General features: G+C 39.9%; 1 protein-coding gene across 4 annotated transcripts in view; it reads left to right on the top strand.

Moving 5' to 3' along the window:
- SMAD1 (SMAD family member 1) overlaps window positions 1-16,693 on the top strand; it is a 56,618-nt gene extending 39,925 nt beyond the window's left edge. For 3 of the 4 annotated variants that reach the window (XM_054065142.1, XM_054065140.1, XM_054065143.1), the window contains 4 exons: window positions 1,526-1,642; window positions 5,515-5,736; window positions 7,764-8,020; window positions 9,856-14,935. In XM_054065142.1, the coding sequence (XP_053921117.1) occupies window positions 1,526-1,642; window positions 5,515-5,736; window positions 7,764-8,020; window positions 9,856-9,999 (740 nt within the window). In that variant the 3' untranslated portion in view covers window positions 10,000-14,935. Of the gene's footprint in view, window positions 1-1,525; window positions 1,643-5,514; window positions 5,737-7,763; window positions 8,021-9,855 lie in introns of all 4 variants that reach the window. The other variant, XM_054065141.1, reaches the window with a different exon arrangement.
- The last annotated feature ends 1,604 nt before the right edge of the window (window positions 16,694-18,297 follow it).

The raw sequence follows: 18,297 nt of genomic DNA, 5'->3' as shown, positions 1-18,297 counted from the left end.
AATGGGGTAAGAGGCTGACTTCTGGAAAATGCTAAAAAAAGGAGCAAAGCAGTTATCCAGAGATCCTGAAACCTTCCTAGGTACTGACTGGCTTGTTGCCGGTGGCCTTACGATTTCTTTTCCTGTCTATGCATCACCAACATCACGTTTGCTCACACACAAACATTTAAAACTTAGCAAAACATAAGACTTAAACTCCAGTGCAGACTATTAAGCTTTTAATGCAGTCCTGTTGTCATCTCTATCTTTCTCTGCTGTTCTTGGATACCAGCTGAGGGTATCCAAGTAAAGGAATTAGCAATGTACCTGTCAGCATTAGATGTAAAGCTCTCAACAGAATATCACTTAAACAATAAACAGGTATGGATTTCATGAACATGTTTTCTTAAAACAAAACATGACATCCCCCTCCTCACTCCCCCAAAAAACCCCTCCACCCAACAAAAAACAGCATTTACAAAGCAGTGGTGTGATTTGCCTGCCTTTTGTTGATGCTAATTTGGTTTTCAGGATTTTGGAGGCCCCTGTGATTATTTGCTATGGTGGTTTGCAATCCATGTTCTTGGTAATGGAAGTAAACGTAGGATGAGCAGCAGCCGTGTTCACCAGAGATAGCAGACTGGCAATCTAATCTCAGGTGTTGCAGTGAAAGATTGCAGGGATCAGGCAGAGGTTTCTCTTTTCCTTATACCTCTGTGCAATTTGTTTGGAGGAGAGTGTTGTCTGTTGTATTGGGAAATGGTGATACTGGCAACTTCCTGCACCTTCTAAGAAGCTATTTGGGAAGCTTTCCCAGAAGAGAAATAGGCAGCTGAAGGGCAACATAAGAGCCTGTCTGGGATGCTTCAAACAGGGCTGAAAGCAGTGTGTGAGTGAGTATGGTCGTTGTGTGTGGGCTAGTTTCATGCTAGTGATTCAATCCTGAACAGGGCAGTACAGCCAGTAAGATATTTGACAGATAAATTCCAGGCCCACATGACGACTTCTGTAGAATTTGTGTTCACAAGCATTTTCTAGTGTTCCCAATCTAAGGAAATAAAGCTAATACTTCACAATGAGAACAGTAAGTTCCTGGATGTAACTGGGATGTTTGCATACTTTACTGATAGAATCATGTTGCAAACAGAAAAATTAGAACTGAAAATTTTCTGCTTCAGCTTCTGTTCATGTTTACCTTATTCCATATCTATGCCTGGCCTGGTCCTCAAACCTATTTGTGCCTTAATGTCTATATGGTATTTCCAACCTGCAAAAAACATGGGCTGGAAACATGGCTGAGCTTTCTTCTGTGCCTTGATTGAGGGGGGAAATGACTTGGTTTTATGGCAGTTGTGCTTAATATGCACGGTAATTCTTTGCTTTCCTGCTTCAAGGTCCATGATTGCTTTCTCAGATTTCTGGTGGGTGGAAGTTTATAGCTGAGTCAGGCTGGAAGCATTTCCAGGCTAAAACTGTTTATGTGGGTATGTGTATATACTTTAAAGAGAAGAAAGGACTAGTGTATCTTTGCCTTTTCTATATTTAGCTGATACTCCCCCTCCTGCTTACCTGCCTCCGGAAGAGCAGATGACACACGATACTTCCCAGCCAATGGATACCAACATGATGGCACCCACAATTCCTCATGACATACACCGGGGAGGTAAAAACATTTTCTTCTTATCTTCTGCTTTGCTTCTCAAGAGTAAAGAATTTTCAGAACTTACTTTTAATAACTGAGTTTTTGTTTTGAAAGTATGTTGCTTATGGAAAATGTTTAGCTGTAGAAAATTAAAAAAAAACAACAGCCATGTAATTTCTTTCTGTTGTTGTAAGGGATGGAATAGTAAATCTGGATATAAAAATTTATAATTGTAAATATTGATTTAGGACAAGAGGCTATCACATGACTCTTTAAAAACCCCCATACATTTCACATTTTTACTTTGTTACTCCTAAGCAACTCAGAGGACCAAAGTAATTTTACATTTTGTATCTGGCACTTCCACTAGTCACTGAACAGAAAGAATTCTTATGATGCTGCACTCTTATGTGCATGATGCTGAAATTACATGTGTGCAAAGAAAGGAATCTCTTTCTTATGATTACATTGATTTATTGGAACAATGCAGTTAATACTATATGAAGTCTACTGAACTGTGGATGACATTACTGTTGGTCAAGTACCATTGCTCTCCAAGCAAAGACTTGATCAGAGGATGAATGCTGATACTGTTAGTTATGTAAATGCCCAGAGACATTTTTACATAGGCAGCTGGAATGTATGTATTTTTTCCTCTGAGACAGCACATCTCATAAGATTGTCTTTTCTTGTTATGTTTTTGTCCTGAGTTCTAAATTTTGGTTCTTAAAGAGTATGCTTTGCTTTTAATAACTTACTCTTCTTGTGGCCATAAGGGCATTTGAGTTTTTTTTGTATTTTGTGTTTTTTCCGCTCTTTCTTCCCATTTTTGTTTTATCTCTGAGTCATGTAGTGATAGCACTTGATTCAGAATTTCGAGCTGTCTGCCTGAGGTGTGGCATTGTTACAGACTTGAAAATCTGTATTAAAAAAACCACAACAACCCTATTGCTTTATGTCCTGTGACACAGACATCTTCTTACACGTTGCTTTTTAAAAGCCTTTGCAGCCAGCCATGACTGCTGAGTAAAGGATTTAGTGCATTCATCACGTTGTGAGAAATAGCTCTTTTAGAGAACATAAGCTTACACAGTTGTGACCCATGCCAAGAAAGAGCAGCAAGCTGGATGCTGTGCCAGAATGATTATCAAGATCACAGGCATACGAACAATTTAACTGTTGTTTGAATTTATTTATTTATTTTTACTTGTTTTGTTGCTAAGCTTAATGTCTGGTTTCAGGAAATGTATTTGCCCTCTTAAAACAATTAAGGATAGCTTTTGTGCTAACCTATTTACTCTCTGTGTGGAATGAGTTTTGCATGTGATAAACCCCATCTGTAGCATTTCCACTTTTTGCTGATCCCATACACTCCTATGGAGAGTCCTTGTTGGGCCAATGTACATTTATCAATGTTTATGCCTAACTGCAGATTTTGTCCCTCTCACAAAATACACGAGTACTCTAGAATTCCTCTATTACATGAGAGCTGATAAAGTGAAAAGTGTCTACATTTTGCTTCTTGCTTTTTAACACTCAACTTTTTAAAAGTAAAAATTGTGTCTATTAGTATTCTTCTCTCCTAACAGTTTAGTACAGTGGATTTTCATCTCTTTCAGTGGATTTAAAAAAAAAAAAAAAAACTAAACCAAAAAACCTTGCTTCCGTGTGCCTTCGTGTGTTTATTATTCTTATATCAGAGTTGCACTGCTTTTACAACCTGCAGCAGATTATTTTTTCTAAAGAAGAGTTTTTTACTGTGAGCTTGCTGCAGCACTTTTTGTCAAACTTTTTAGAAGCATGTTCTTTGTGGTGATTTGTTACTCTTGAGAGATTTGATTTAACAAGCTGCATCCTGTCAATGAAGTTGGGTAATTTCCATTGTTGGCCCATGCTGGGAATAGAGAGACCAAACGCACCTGCTCTGCATTACTTAAAGCAAATGTAAGGAAGTTAGTATGAAATCTGTGTGAGAGAGATATGATTCATTCTGGAAGAATGGCCAGCTGGCAAGATTTCTTCCTGACTTTGAGAACTGGGGCAAAGCTGCAGCTTTGATAATCGCTGGCATCTTCATGGGAATTAAAAGTGTGGTAACCTCTTACTAATAATTAATGATTGCTTCTTTTTTTTTTTTTTTTGGAGGGGAGGCTTACAGTGACGTAAAAGGATAGAAAGTGCTAGGAAAATATTAGCTCCTTTTTACTGGTGTTTTAAGCAAGTCATTGGTCAGCAGTAAACACTGCGCTCCAAAGTTTTGACCAGTGATGTAGGATGTGTTATCTTGCTTTTGATTATTTGCCACCTTTTGTATCCGCTATGTGCTGCTGGACAAGGGGGGGCACTTTTTGTTTTGTGCTTTGCACATGTCAGAGAACTCAATAGTGATATGATCTGTGAACAAAGGAAAATATGAACAGTGGTCATAGTTGGCTGATTTCAGTAAAGACTTGGAGCTGATGGAAGGAAGCCTCTGGCCAGAGAAACAAGTTTTTCTGTAATACCAGCCTGATTCTCATTTTAGCACTTTGACCTGTTGTTGGAGCTTTAATCTGCAAAGTTGGTATCTTAGCAGTATATCCAACTGTGCTAGGCTTAGCAGTGAAAGAGTCTCCGTCATTTAAAAGAAACCACATAAAGCAACCACATCCCTTCACTAGCCTCCTTTATTTGGAGGCAGTTTAATAATTTGTAGCTGTATTTGGCACTTGAAAGAATGTGCAGTGGGTGCAGATATCTGAAGAAGACTATGCTGTTATTGGACACCCACTGGGAAGCCCTTTGGTAAAGATTTTCAATGTCATCTGAAGAAATTTTTCCCTGTGCACAGTCACAACTGTTACCTCAAGCCTTCCATGTGTTTCTAGAGCCTGATGGGTAGAAGTTATGAACCAGGAATTTCCTGTTGGCATTCTGTGCAATTCCTAGCTTCAGTTAGGAGCTGCTGAGGAGAAGCTTCTTGTTACCAGTCTGGAAAATAATGTTCTAAGCAATCCTTGCTATTACTCAACAAGAAATTTTTTTTGTAATGAACAGTAGCAGATTTTGCATTCTGTAGCCCTTAGTGGATAAAAGATTCTTATTAAATAATATCTTCCTCATTTCATCTGCTCTTTGGCCCAGCATAACAGTTAGGATCCTGTGCATTATGCCCTTGTTCAGCCTCCAGTCCCAAGCAGTATCTATTGATATGGAAGATGTGCTTCATTCGTGTTCTGCAAATAAACATCAATCTCTCTTAGTTTTTAAAGTCTCCTGCCCTTCCCTGAAGAAGCCCAGGAGAAAGATTTGTGCACTCCTTGAGTGCTGAAAGATTGATCTGCTGACTGTGTACTTAAGCTACCTTGCTATACTTCTTGGTATCCAACTTTACAAATGGTCTTTTGCGCATTCATGTGATGCCCTTTCTCCCTGTCACTATACAACTTTGCGGTAAGCACAGAGGTGACCTGTAATTTGGTAGCTCAGTAAAATGAACTGAAGTACAAGTTCATTTACTAAATCGGGAAGAAAGCTGAGCTGTATAATAACGCAGCGTTTCTCTTCTGTCTGAGCCCACATCGTAGCATGTTGTAGAAAGTGCGGCAGGGATATTAGGGCATTGCTTGGTAGGTACCCGGGACCTTCCTGTGCTTTTCTGTTGGTATCTAGCTTTGACCTTTGTCTCTTGTGAGTCTTGTGGAAGTAAAGTTGAGGTGAAATTATTCTGTTTGATGTCTGTGGCCATGAAAAGCTAAAAAATAACTGATGATAGAAGAGCCTTCATTTAGCTGCAGTTGCTTATCCAGCTCATCTTTCAGTCATCTTTGGCCAAAATCTGCAGTTTTATGAATCTTTGCATCTCAAACATTCCAGTGCCATTAGATTGTCACTTTTCCATTATTGATTTCTAGATGTTCAGGCAGTTGCTTATGAAGAGCCGAAGCACTGGTGCTCCATTGTCTACTATGAGCTGAATAATCGCGTTGGGGAGGCATTCCACGCTTCTTCCACCAGCATCCTGGTGGATGGCTTCACTGATCCTTCAAACAACAAGAACAGATTTTGCCTGGGGCTGCTCTCGAATGTTAACCGCAACTCCACCATTGAGAACACCAGGCGGCATATTGGCAAAGGTGAGTTTTGGACCTTTGCCTGCATTTGTTGTGAGGGACATTTTCCCTAGATGTGACAACATGGGCCACTTGCCTCAAGAGCAGGCTGGTCTTCCCAAGTGCATGTGATAAGTGCTTGTGTTGGTAAATATATAATATTCTGGCCAGGTCTTACAAGCAAAGTATTGTTCTTACCTGGTGTGTAATTACAGGAAACTTTTACCCTTAATCAATTTTTAATTGCCCAAAGGCTATCATAATCTTAATTAGAAAGAGAGCTTAAGGCAGTTTGTCTAATGAAATGTCTTGATTTATTTTGATTATTGGTGTATGTGAAAACCCAAATTATAGTTCTTGGCACCAGATTTTTAGCTAGCCTCAGTTCCAACATAAATTAGCTATCCTAACATGTATTTAGAGAGACAACCTACTAAAACAGTTCCAAATGCATTTTTCAGGCTGGTGTTGATTCCTTCAGTGGGAATTTTATGCTTCTCATCTATAGCTGTGTCAGTGTCCTGCAGAACAGAAAAGCTTCTGGTTTTTGTCTGACTTAATATAGTGCTTTTTTTCTGAAAACTCGCCTATAATGCAAATGACAGGTAAAAACTACTGTTACCCTGCAAGTGGGGCATTCCCAACAGACATATTTTCTAGGTGTTTATGTTATTAGTAAACTTTAAATTTTCTGTGACATTTGAGCATTCAGCATGCCCAAACAGTAGCGTGTATGTTGTAAGTGCCAATTGATGAAGTATATTCCTCCTCCTTAGAGGAGAAAAGAATTGAAACTGAAGAGAACTGTCAGGTCTTCAAGACTGAGTCCTTGGTCTGGAGAGCCTTTCTCTACGTGAGGGATTGTGCAGCTCTCAGCATTACATCACACCTATGCTGTGCCACTCAAGTCCTAATACTTCTTCCTTCTTTTACTCCCCATCCATCTTACCATGTATCAGGATATTTATTTAACACCTCATTCGTTTTTGTGTTAAAAGTAACGCAGCTGCAAGCAGAGTTCTGCTGAAGCACTTAACTGAAGCATGTGTACCAAAGCAGAGGGTAGAAGAGACAAGGATGCTGTGGAATAAGTAAATATGTATAACTGATGATGATGCAGAACTGTTAGACTTTGAAGAGTAAATCCCAAACTTGAAGGCATAGCCATGAATGTTTTGAAAGTTAAGGTGGGAGTATATATTTGCCCACACAGGTACAGGCATAGTCAGTGACAAAATCTGACAAGACAGACCACAGTCAAGGATTTCTGGTTGGACTTCAGTTTAGTTTTTAAGTTCTGTCTGTTTGCTTCTCTGGCTCGTGGCATTGTGGGAGGTGAAAGGTTTAAACAGTGCATAATCCTTTTAAATACAAAAGGCACATATTCTTGCTTTTTCAAAGCCTTTGGGATTGAGTTCTACTTACTGACAGCAAATCTCCACAAAGGATCCCTTGTCTGTGTTGCTCTTCAGGGCTTTCTTCCATCGGGGGGAGCAGGCAGTAGAAGGGGAAAGGACTACAAAATTGGTGTGTACCCTCATTTGACAGATAGATCTGAGGAATATAAGGGTCATTTTCTGTTCCTAGCTTTCTGGAATTAAAGCAAGCTGAAAAAACTCATACTACCCGAAACAGCTTTCAGAACTTTTCCAGATAATCCAGCTCAGGGCTACTTTCTTATCTACAAATCAGTAGGTTTCTACTCTCTCCTCTTGCATTCCCAATTATTGGTTTACATAAATAATGAGAAAAAGTTCAAGTGGGCAAGCCATGTGATGTACTGCAGTGCTTGCTGCTTTATAGTTGTTGAATACACATGTTAAAATGCAGAAATTACTCATTTTCCATATTTATACATACGTACGCACCTTTCAAATTGCTTGCTGATGAAACAGAGAGGTAAAAATCAAGTTTCAATACAGATAGGTGATGGTCTGATATGCAGTTAATGTTTATCTCTAAGCAGAAACATCACTGTGAAGACAAGAGCATAAAAATTGATACGTAATGTGAATTAATCCAATCTCCTTATGTCATCCTTCTCCTCACAGGTGTTCATCTCTATTATGTTGGTGGGGAAGTGTATGCTGAATGTCTTAGTGACAGCAGTATTTTTGTGCAAAGTCGGAATTGCAACTACCATCATGGGTTCCATCCCACCACGGTCTGCAAAATCCCCAGTGGCTGCAGTCTGAAGATTTTCAATAATCAAGAGTTTGCTCAGCTTTTGGCTCAGTCAGTGAACCATGGCTTTGAGACAGTGTATGAGCTTACCAAGATGTGCACTCTCCGTATGAGTTTTGTAAAGGTATGTGAAGACTTCCTTGAGATTATTTTGCAAGGATAATACTTTTTTTTCTTAATGTAGTGATTTTGAATGGTCCAGTGCCTCCCTCCACTGACCTGTACAGAATAAAGTTTAAGTGTAAGACAGGTGTTAAAGAAACAAAGTTGTCTTTGTGGACAAAAAATCCATCTGATGCACGTACTTTGAGAGCTTGAGGTGACTTGCAGAAGGTGTTTCTTCACATAAGTCTATAGTAATTTGTGAAGCATCTCTATCATGTCTTAAGTATTTTAATTTCATTTTTAGTGTTTCAGTTGAATTCTTCTATTTAACGTGTGTGTAGATAGTCTGTGTGTATATATATAGAATTATTTGCATAATTACTCTGGAATTACAGGGCTTGTCTTTCTAATTTTGTGCAGTATGGCAAAATACAATACAAGTAAGTTTTGAAAATAATCGAATAATTAATTACTTAGCCGAAAAGTGGAAAAGCCACCAATTCACTGGGTAGCATCAGCTTTTGCCCCTTTATTTTGCCAAACCGTTGTGGTCTGTGCTATCTCCTGTCCTGTAAGAGGCCCAGCTGAACTTCACGCTCATGTTCCCAGCTGAGCTGGGACAGCAGTGTAGTCATTATAGCAGTTGTAGGATTGTAGATAGCATAGTCCTTTAAACCTGTCCTGATCAGCAGCTCCCAAATTAGGAGCTGCAGTAATTATTTAGAATAATGCACCCCTTCCTATTCTAGGGGTGCATGCAAAGTCAAGATCTGTGATGTGGCTGTGAGTGTCACCATGGGTACTGATGTAGAAGGGCTGGTGACATATATGAAGGCAGTCAAATGCAAATGGTAGTATGCTGGAGTGCTGTTCTTGATAGAAGGGTAGCAACTTCCAGATGTGCTAGGACAGACTTTCCTAAAATGGAATAGGTTATTTGTAGCTCTGCAGCCTGTAGTTTTACAGCAGTGTGGCCTGAACAGTTGCACAGGACCTCCTGTATATAGGATGTTGCACTGCACAGTGTTTAGAGCTGCTGCCACCTGTGTTGAGAGCTGGGTAGTTCCTTCACTAGGGGTTAACACAGAGCAGAGCAAACTGTACCTGCAGTTGTCTTAGACTTTTCTCCGGACCTGCCACAAAAGTGGTTCACTTACAAAATGATTTTGAATGCTGTTTAAAGGTTTTTAATGCTTATATCTTTGGTAATTACTGTAATGGAATCAGGTATGAGCTGAAACAAAACCTGCTTTCTCTTAACCTGAAAATAACCTGCTGGGGAATGATCATGCCCTTCTTATCCAAAGAGACATGTTTCTGACTTACTGCTCAGTTTATTGTGTCCATCCTGCAAAAGATACTTTGGTTCTTGACAGACAGATGCCTCACCCTCACTTCCATAATGTCAGCCTATAACCTCATTTTTTAATTTGTTGATCTGTTTGGTAGCATTTCTCCCTAGTTTGTTCTGGTTTTGGTCTTGGCAGAAAAGACTTGATTATCCCCCTTTTTAGAGGCTTTATTGGGACATCATCTGGCTGCGTGGTGTGGGGAAATTTTGCACTGCCACAGGTTATGTCTGTAAGGGTTTAAAGACTTCCATTCCAGTAGATCAAGAGATCTCAAAATGACACTTCCTCAGAATTTAATCTTTTTTTTTTTAAGTTCGTATTTGTTTCTTGAAATGTGATGATAGTTGTTGCATCAAGGCTGTTATGCTACCATGCTGATAATGACTGTTGAAAACTAAAGTATTTTGGTAAGAAAAACAGTGATTGAAGTATGCTTCTCATGTACTTGATATTATAAAACAAGGTGATTTTCTTCTTTCCCAACTTATAATTCTGTTTCCAGGGTTGGGGAGCCGAATATCACCGTCAGGATGTAACAAGCACTCCATGCTGGATAGAGATACACCTTCATGGTCCCCTTCAGTGGCTGGATAAAGTACTTACTCAGATGGGCTCTCCTCATAATCCTATTTCTTCAGTGTCTTAAAAGGTCCCAAGATCGTGCATTTTGGAAACAACTGAGCCTTGCATGTACTTGAAGGACGTATGAGTCAGACACACACATTTTTACTCCCCCCTCCCCTTACCCTGAACTGGCAACAGCTGAAAAAGAGCCATGAAAATACTTGACTTCTGTGACCAACTGTTGGATTCAGAAAATAAACCAACCCCACAACCCTCTTTGACATACTGTTGGTATTAAGAATTTTAGTTTACATTGTAACGTACTCTTGTAAAGTTGATTTGCAGGGCTTAGTGCAACAACAATGACTGAGCCAAACCTACAATCTGTTGGACCGACTTCCCAAAGGATCTTCCTGTAGCTGGCACTCTGAGATTCTCTTTCTTCCTTACATTCAGTGCTCTCTGTTTTCCCCTGTGTCCTCTGGGGCTGAGCGCCGATGTTGGTGAAGCCTGCTTTTTGCAGGCTCTCTGGAGTACATTTTAAACCGTTTGTCTAAGCTGATGGTTGCTGTTCTCTTTGAAAGAAAAAAACAGTCATAAGATTTAATCTCAATAACTGTGTAGTAATCTTTGAAATCGTGTCCTGACCATACTGCTGTAAGAATGTTAGGTATGTTTTTTGCTAAATGTATGTACGGTGTATTTGAAAGTCTAGAAATTAATTAGATTTAGACCATAAAGGAATTGGGACTACTTGAATGGGGGGAGGTGGGAATGGGAAGGCAATATGACAACTGAAATGTAGAATATATTGTACACATAGCTTGTTAGTTTAAACTGAGGTCTGAGTTTTGCTGTGCATTTCATTTTTATAGTGGCTTCATCTTGTTAATTCTGACTATTTTTGCCTCTTTGTTTTCCCTGAAAACAATTGCGCAGGTGGTTAATCCTTTTACCCGTGAAGAGGACAAAATGATTAATTCCTGCAGTTTGATGGCTGCAGCTCTATGTATTTCAAGGCAAAATTGTACAGAGTGCTCTTTAACTATTGACCGGTTTTATACAGTTTATGTAGCAGAAGGCGGCTTTTAATTTTTTAAGAGAATCTTGTTTTGCCAAACCGAGGAACTGTTAATTGTTTGGAGGACTTTGAAATCCCTGTGTGGGTCTGTTTCAAAATTAAAAAAAAATATATTTTTAATTTTTATTTTTTTTTACTGCTTGGTTTATTTTCTTCTCTTTGATCTTTTATATTCACGTTAAGCTGTAATACTAAGTACCTTTATTCCAAAACTAGTCAGTCCTCTTTACTGGAAGTTTTGAATAAAACCTGTTGTTATTGCTTACATTTGATTAAAACTTTGTCTTGTCCACTTTTTAGTAGACTCTTAACAAACCAGAGAAGAGATATGGTCTTGGAGGAGGAACAGCTAGAAATGAAGATGTGCTGAGCTTAGACATTTATGATTAGTACAGGTTAGTAACCCTACTAAACTAAGTATGTGAGATAAATGAGTAGTCTAGGCAGAAGGATTGTTTTAGCCAGGCAAGATTAGAATGGATGCAGTAACACTGAAGTATCCTAGATGCTTAGCTAAGTTTCTGTGAGATTTCAACCTATGACACCTGTATGAGAAGAGATTTTGCTCAGGTTGCATTGCCAGTGAGCTCTTGCTGCTCTTTGCTGTGTCTACAGTGAGGAGCCTCCATGCTCCCTTTCCCACACATCTGCTTTTGCCCTGGGGAGAGGTGAGAAAGGACTGTCCCTTGGCAGCTGCCAGAGGTCTGTCAGGTGCTGGGATGGTGGAGTTTGAGAGACTGGGGGTTGACTGGAGATCCAGTGCCTGTGCCTGCAGACCATGCAACACTAATAGGAGCATGAGGGAAAGATGAGCAACAGAGATGAGTGTGTGTTCAGCCAGATGTATGCATGTGTGTCACTGTAATGAATAACAGCCCTTTTTAGAGAATTAGTCAATCCCATATATTTTTTTTAAGTTTATTCCATTGTTTGGTTCAGTATACATTTTTAAAACTATCCCTTCTTCCTCTGCTAAGGGGGAGAAATCCATAATGTTCAAGTATTTAGTAGAACTCAGTGACTTTTTGTATTTTTAAGTTCCAAAAACATTTTTTTTAAATTCATTTTAATACATATTTTTCATAAAGAAGCAGTCATAGCAGAAATGTAAGTCTTAAAAATAAGTAACATTTAAAGATGACCGAAAAGAAGAAAGCTGTTTGCTGTTCAGTCACTGTCTCTGTTTTTATCATCTTCAGCCCCTGCTACATTAATTCTCAGCTGTTCCCACAGTTTCTTTCCTTTTTTTTGGAATGCAGCACTGAGGCAGTGACTTTTTTTATCAGTGCTGTAACCATCCATCATGCAAGTCTTAAGAGTGTTTTTATTTGAGTGTTTTCTTATTTGGATGATCCTGTGCAAGCTTTGGTAAACTTGGATATAGCTTTGGAATAAGAAGAGACAGTTTTATGTTGTGACTGCTTTTGGATGTTAGTGTCTTGTATGCTTTGGGCTATACTGCCTCTCTGTTTTTCCTAAACAGGGATTAAAATCAAAATACTAGCTCTGTAGTGTCTCAGAAACTTTTAGTGGGATTTCTGCACGGTTCCAGTTTTAGTGAGTTCCTCCTGTTGTGAATTTTTCTATGCTATTGATACTGTTGAAGTGCAGGGTACATAATATTTTCTTTGTCTGTTATCTGGCTTTTTGTTTATATTGAGGAAACATTAGGTGTAAGGAACAAGTGAACCTTCATGTGATGGCACAAGGTGTCCCAGCTGCACTTTATTAAATAAGCTGAGTGGATTGGAGTAACACCTGAGACTAATAGGCAGAAAAAATGGAAGGTAGGACAGAAGTTACCTTGGAGGAGGCAACTGCTAGCTTGAGGCTCTTTGAAGACTTTTTTTTGAGCATCTTGGAGAAGATTTCTTACTGATTTGCCCCACTGCAGAGAGCTGGAGTCATAAACCTGCAGAAGTCACAGGACAAGACAGAAGGAAAAGCTTCTTGCTGAACTTTCACAATACAGAGAATGGTAACAGCTAGAAGCTGGGAGGGAGCCTGCAGTGTCAACTGTGTAACCAGGTGAGCCCCTGCTGCCTATTTGGATTTGTAGTTTCCTGGGTCTAGTCTTCTGAACAAAACCCATAGTTTCCTGGGTTTAGTCTTCTGAACAACAGGGTTAAACACAGAAGACACCGCTTCAAGGTAAAAAGCCAAGATTGTCCCTGTTTGGAGAAACTGAAAAGATATGGGTTACTGTTTTGGAAAAAGAATTGAGGAAGAACAGTGAACAGTAGATGTGGAGACAAATACTTCCATGGACCTGAATGTGTTTTGGAATCTGTGCTCTGGCTTTTAAGTGCCAGAAAGAAAATAACTTGCCCCAGGTGGAGATGACTTTTTAACCATTTGAAATTCTCTGGTGAACCTTTAAAAGACTTGATGAAAGATAAGACAGGTAGTCATGGTTACTTTTGTGGTTTTAGGAAGGTTTGGAGAGAAATAATTCATGTTTCAACATATCCTGAGTCAAAATCATGGTCCTGATCTTCTTATGCTCACTAACCTGGTTTTGCTATCTAGTTTGATAAAGCCATTCCCTTACTAAATCACTTCTCTTGCTACTGTAGCTGTGTTTTCACAACTGGAATTTTCTTTCTAGCCTCAAAGAATGTGGTTCTGTGACTATCACTGTTTGAAGACAATAAATCAGTGCAGAAATATCTGAAATTTATATGGCCCTTTCTTGGTGTGCCTTTCTCCTTCATTTTTCCTTTGTTGCCATACTTTAAATCCTTGATCGACGTCTTGGAAGTTAGCTGTGTTTTGATGGTCTCTTTATTAATTGCTGCTGGTCTGTTCTGTTCAGCACACTGTAGCCTCTTATTCTGCTCTTGAGATACATGATTCATAACCGTGAACTGGCAGTCACCTTTTTCTGGATGCATGCCTAAATATACAACATAACTCTACCATCACCAGTCATGGTAAAGCAATATATTTTTTACATGCATCATCTCACAGTTCATTTTCTTCAAATACATTTGTAATTCTATGCAGGAGAGAAGTGAAAATGGCTCTTATTTTCCTCTGTTCCCTTTTGTCCTTGACTTAAACAGCTCAACAAAGAGAGACAGCCATGTTATCCTTTTAGGGGACATTCTTTTTTGTTTCCTAAGCCTCCCTCCCTGACTCCTATATTCTTGATTACTTTTTTTTTTTCATATTTTGCAAATAGCTGTTTGTTTTATTCTTTTCTCATACATGCTGGACACTGGATGTTTTAGTTTGACAGAAAGCCCTCTACTGAATGCTTGAAGAAAGGCAAATAAGAATTATGAATTGCTGGAGGCACTGGAACCCACCCATAAAGATATGCATGCTTCACAGGCACCACTATCTCACCTCTTGCTGTCTCAAACGCTTTTTGGAAGAGGAAGGTGAATTGAGACAAGTTCATGCTATTGGATTTCTCTTTTGGTTGGGATTACTGTTTTAAAGGTTTTTAGTTAACATTCCCTTCCTTCCTCTCTATAGTAGTATGTCACTTGGTTTAACATCTGACTGAAAGGGCAGAAATTGTCAGCCAGGGTGCTCATGCTTTGTATTAATGGTTGTGTTCCCTGACTGCCATCTTCAGCTTCACAAGCAAGCCCTGCACTGGTTCTCGTCATATCTCTCTCTCTCTCTCTCTCTCCCAGCAGGCTTGTGTCATTTGTAGAACGAAGAGCCTGTACTCACCGTTTGCCTTGGTGATTTGTTCAGAGGTGAAACCTCTGCAGGACAAATGAAGCTGTGTGGTTGGGGCCTGGCTTTCATTTGTATGACTCCTATTTCACTCATCCCAGCTGTGGGAGATGTTGATCTCTTCAGCTGCAACAGCTACGTCTTCCGGGGATGTATGGTGAATTGGTTTTCATGAAGCAATTGCAATGGAGAGACAGCCTCCTAATCATGCCTGTTGTAAGCACAGAAGCAACACCAATAATGTTTATAATGTAAGCATCCCCTGGGCTTGATGTGTGTACAAAGATGAGAAGGTCTGCTGCAGTGAATGGACAAGATGGGAGTTTTTACTTTGGCGTGATACAGCTAAAAATGGCATATGGGTCCTCGGTGTATGTTAACTCGTCATATGTAGCTGAGGTCATTAAAACTAATACTAAACAATCCCCTCAAATTTTACAAACAGTCCAATAATCTGGGATTTAATTCACTCATCTTTCAGGAATGTAAGAATTTTTTTTCTAAGGGGTGCAGATTCCTATTTTTCCCTTAGGAACTGGTTTGTAATTTCCACTTTTCATCCTTCCGCTAAGATATGAGTTGAAAACTCTGTATTATCTTTTCATGATCTTGCTATTTCATCAGAGACTTGAAATCTTTAAAGCTTAGGGGAGTTTGCTGTAGGTAAATCTTGAAGAAGTGAGCACCTTCATGTGCTTCAGATTGCAGACAGGACTTAAGATCTCTCCTCCTAGTAGGTCTCTCGTTGTACTGTTAGAAACCTGCCACTTACAACTCTGTATTGTAGTAAATATAAAATGTGCTATAACTGAATCACAGAGAGGAGTCTGCACCTGCCAAGCAGGCTTTCCTTGCTCAAAGACTTTGGTTTAAGTGGAGGGGTCACTTGCTAAGACGTGGTGGGAATGCCACAGTTTGCCTTGTTAAAAACTATTCCGATTTTCCTGTTGCGTCTTCTTTCCCCCGTATCCCTGTAAATGTAAAAAAAAAAACAAAAAACCCACCTATTTTATATATGAAGAAAACTGGTCTAACTTTTTCTTTCCTTATCCTTCCTTATGTTATGACTTCGAGCTTCCTGATTTTATATTCCTTTATATTACTGAGTTGAATTTAGAACGAGTCAAACAGGAGAATGAGACTCGATTTGTGTAGTGCTGCAGTAAGAGTTCATGTTTTCCCAGAGCACTTCGTTCTTGGCAGGAGAGCGGGGTCTGCCTCATCTCTGAGCCCTTCGCTTCTGCCTTCTGTTGATACTTTTGGGATTGGTGATCCTGAGCATTTTCAGACATATATGTGGAGACTGGAAGATGGCTGTTGTCCCATCAGATATTTCTTCAAGCTCGTGGACCAGTCTCCTCAAGTCAGAATCACCATAGGCCGTAGTGCTGGCAACAGCACTATTTAAAAACTGGATCCAACCATGGCTTCATTTTGAACATGGCTCGGGCAGTGGTTTGACTACAAACAAACTTTACAAATGTCTCAAAACCAGCTTGATCCTTGTGTGTTTTGGATTTGGTCCATGCTGTTTCCTAAAGCACTACAGAAAGAAGCTACCTTGATCTGCATGCTCTGAAGACTTATGGTTCCAGGAGCTGGATTTTTATCTTGTGCCAAGAGAGAAGCTTTGTAAATACTCTTTCATGGGGTAGCTTTTAATTTGGGTGTGGAGTTTCTTTGTAACCCTACTGGTAATGATTGATTTGGCGCTAATTCGAAATACATTCTGGGCATTGTGCTCCATCTGTTTTTTGACCCACTGTATTGCTTTTGGTCTTTCAGGAATAATGCCATTGTGCTAAGTGTTCCTGTGATTTCCCCAAGTCACAGGAGCAAGTTTGAACAGATAGAGTAATAGGGCTTAGTTTGAGCTTATGTTGATAGAAAGCAGCTATTTCAGAGCAGCCTGATCTAGTGGGACGTGTCCCTGCCCATGGCAGGGGAATTGGAACTAGATTATCTTTAAGGTCCCTTCCAACCCAAACTATTCTGTGATTGTATGATTCTATGATTCTGTTTGTGCTCTTGCAATAAAAATATTAAACCATTAAACTTAATAGAAACTGATCATCTTTAAACAGTTCCTAGAAAGGCACTGGGATGTCTGCATGTTGCCATGGGCACATGTGGCAATTTAAGCAGTTGCCGCCTCAAGTTTAAGGAGTCATAATTCAGCAGAGCATACTTGGAGTAAGGGGCCACTCATTCTGGCTCTTGAAATATGTTAGCACCGCACAAGCCCTAGATTGATTTGTATTTTGAGTAATCAATTGAAGCAAAGCAAAAGAAGATGTGTGTACAGTGGCAAGAAAAGATTCATTGAACTTGGTGAATTTTTAATTTTTTTTTACAGACCGTGCTGTTAGGCGTGCACAACGGCAATGGATTTCCTCAGCTTCTTTCAGAGGTAGATTTAATGTAGTGGCTTCAAATATTTTCCCCCCACCACCTCCCCTCCTGCAACTGGCCATGTGCATGATGTTGCTTTTATGATAAACAAAACTGGTTAGGGTGATGAAGAGACCTGAAAACTGTTCTTAGTCTAATTTCTTTCATTTCTCTGCCCCAGTCACCCTAAGAAACAAACTCAAGCCAGCACGGCATCGGCAACTGCCTTGTTGGGGGGAGCGAGAGGGGCAGCAGTGGTGACAGAGCTGAGCCAGTGAGGAGCAGGTACAGGAAGAGCAGCTGGCTGAGGAAGTACCAAGGGGGTGTGTTCACAGCCAGATTTTCTTACTGTCACTTGAGAAAGTATAGGGGAATGTTCTTTTCCATGCCAACAGCTGTAGGTGGGTGACAGGGGTATGGCTTTTACATGGAGCGATCCCAAATGTGTTGGTCAGACCTGGATCTTCACAGCTGAAATGCATGAAGGCTGTCTTGCATGTGAGCACTGCATTGGAGTAGCGTGGGGGTGAGGATTGCCTGATCACTGTGTGAGTGATCTCATTGTGCGTGGTGCTTATTTTCAGTGTTGTTTCAGAGCTCCCTGGGTGCTCTTGCACTGTTTTTCCTTCAATAGTAAGGCAGATGGAAGCATATGCAGAGTATGTGGCCTTTGCTTTGGTTTTCTCCATGCTCTGGTCACCCCTTGTGTTTTGTAAAACATTACTGTGTCTCCTTGCACTGGAAATCACCATAGCCTCACGCAGAATCCATGTGCAAAAAGCCCAGTCAAAATTCATTATTTCTACGACTGTATATGGCATGCCTGAAAAATGTGACATGCCTGTCACATAAACGGGAAACAGCCCTTGTAGGAGACTGAGTTAGCTGAACGCATAATCCGAATAACACTGTTAGTCATCTCCATATGGTGCCTTTCAGTGCCACGCAAGTTTGGAAAACATGGTTGTGACTGGCTTCCACATGCTGGATGAATGCGTAGATACCAGATGTTGCCTTACATGTTTAAGTCTTTTTCTCAAATCCATCCGAAACACAAATATTTTACAGTTGTGGGTGAAAGCTTGCATGCGTGGAGGTTATTATTTACACAGGAGTAATGGGTTGGACGTGCAGCACTAGAAGCAAGGTTGAGGTTTCTCTGATCATCTGAAGTTTCTGATGATGATAAGTAGTAAAAAACAGAGATGTAGCATA

Source organism: Cuculus canorus, chromosome 4 (assembly GCF_017976375.1).
Source record: "Cuculus canorus isolate bCucCan1 chromosome 4, bCucCan1.pri, whole genome shotgun sequence".
NCBI lineage: Eukaryota > Metazoa > Chordata > Aves > Cuculiformes > Cuculidae > Cuculus > Cuculus canorus.
This window is presented reverse-complemented; position numbering and strand designations above follow the sequence as displayed.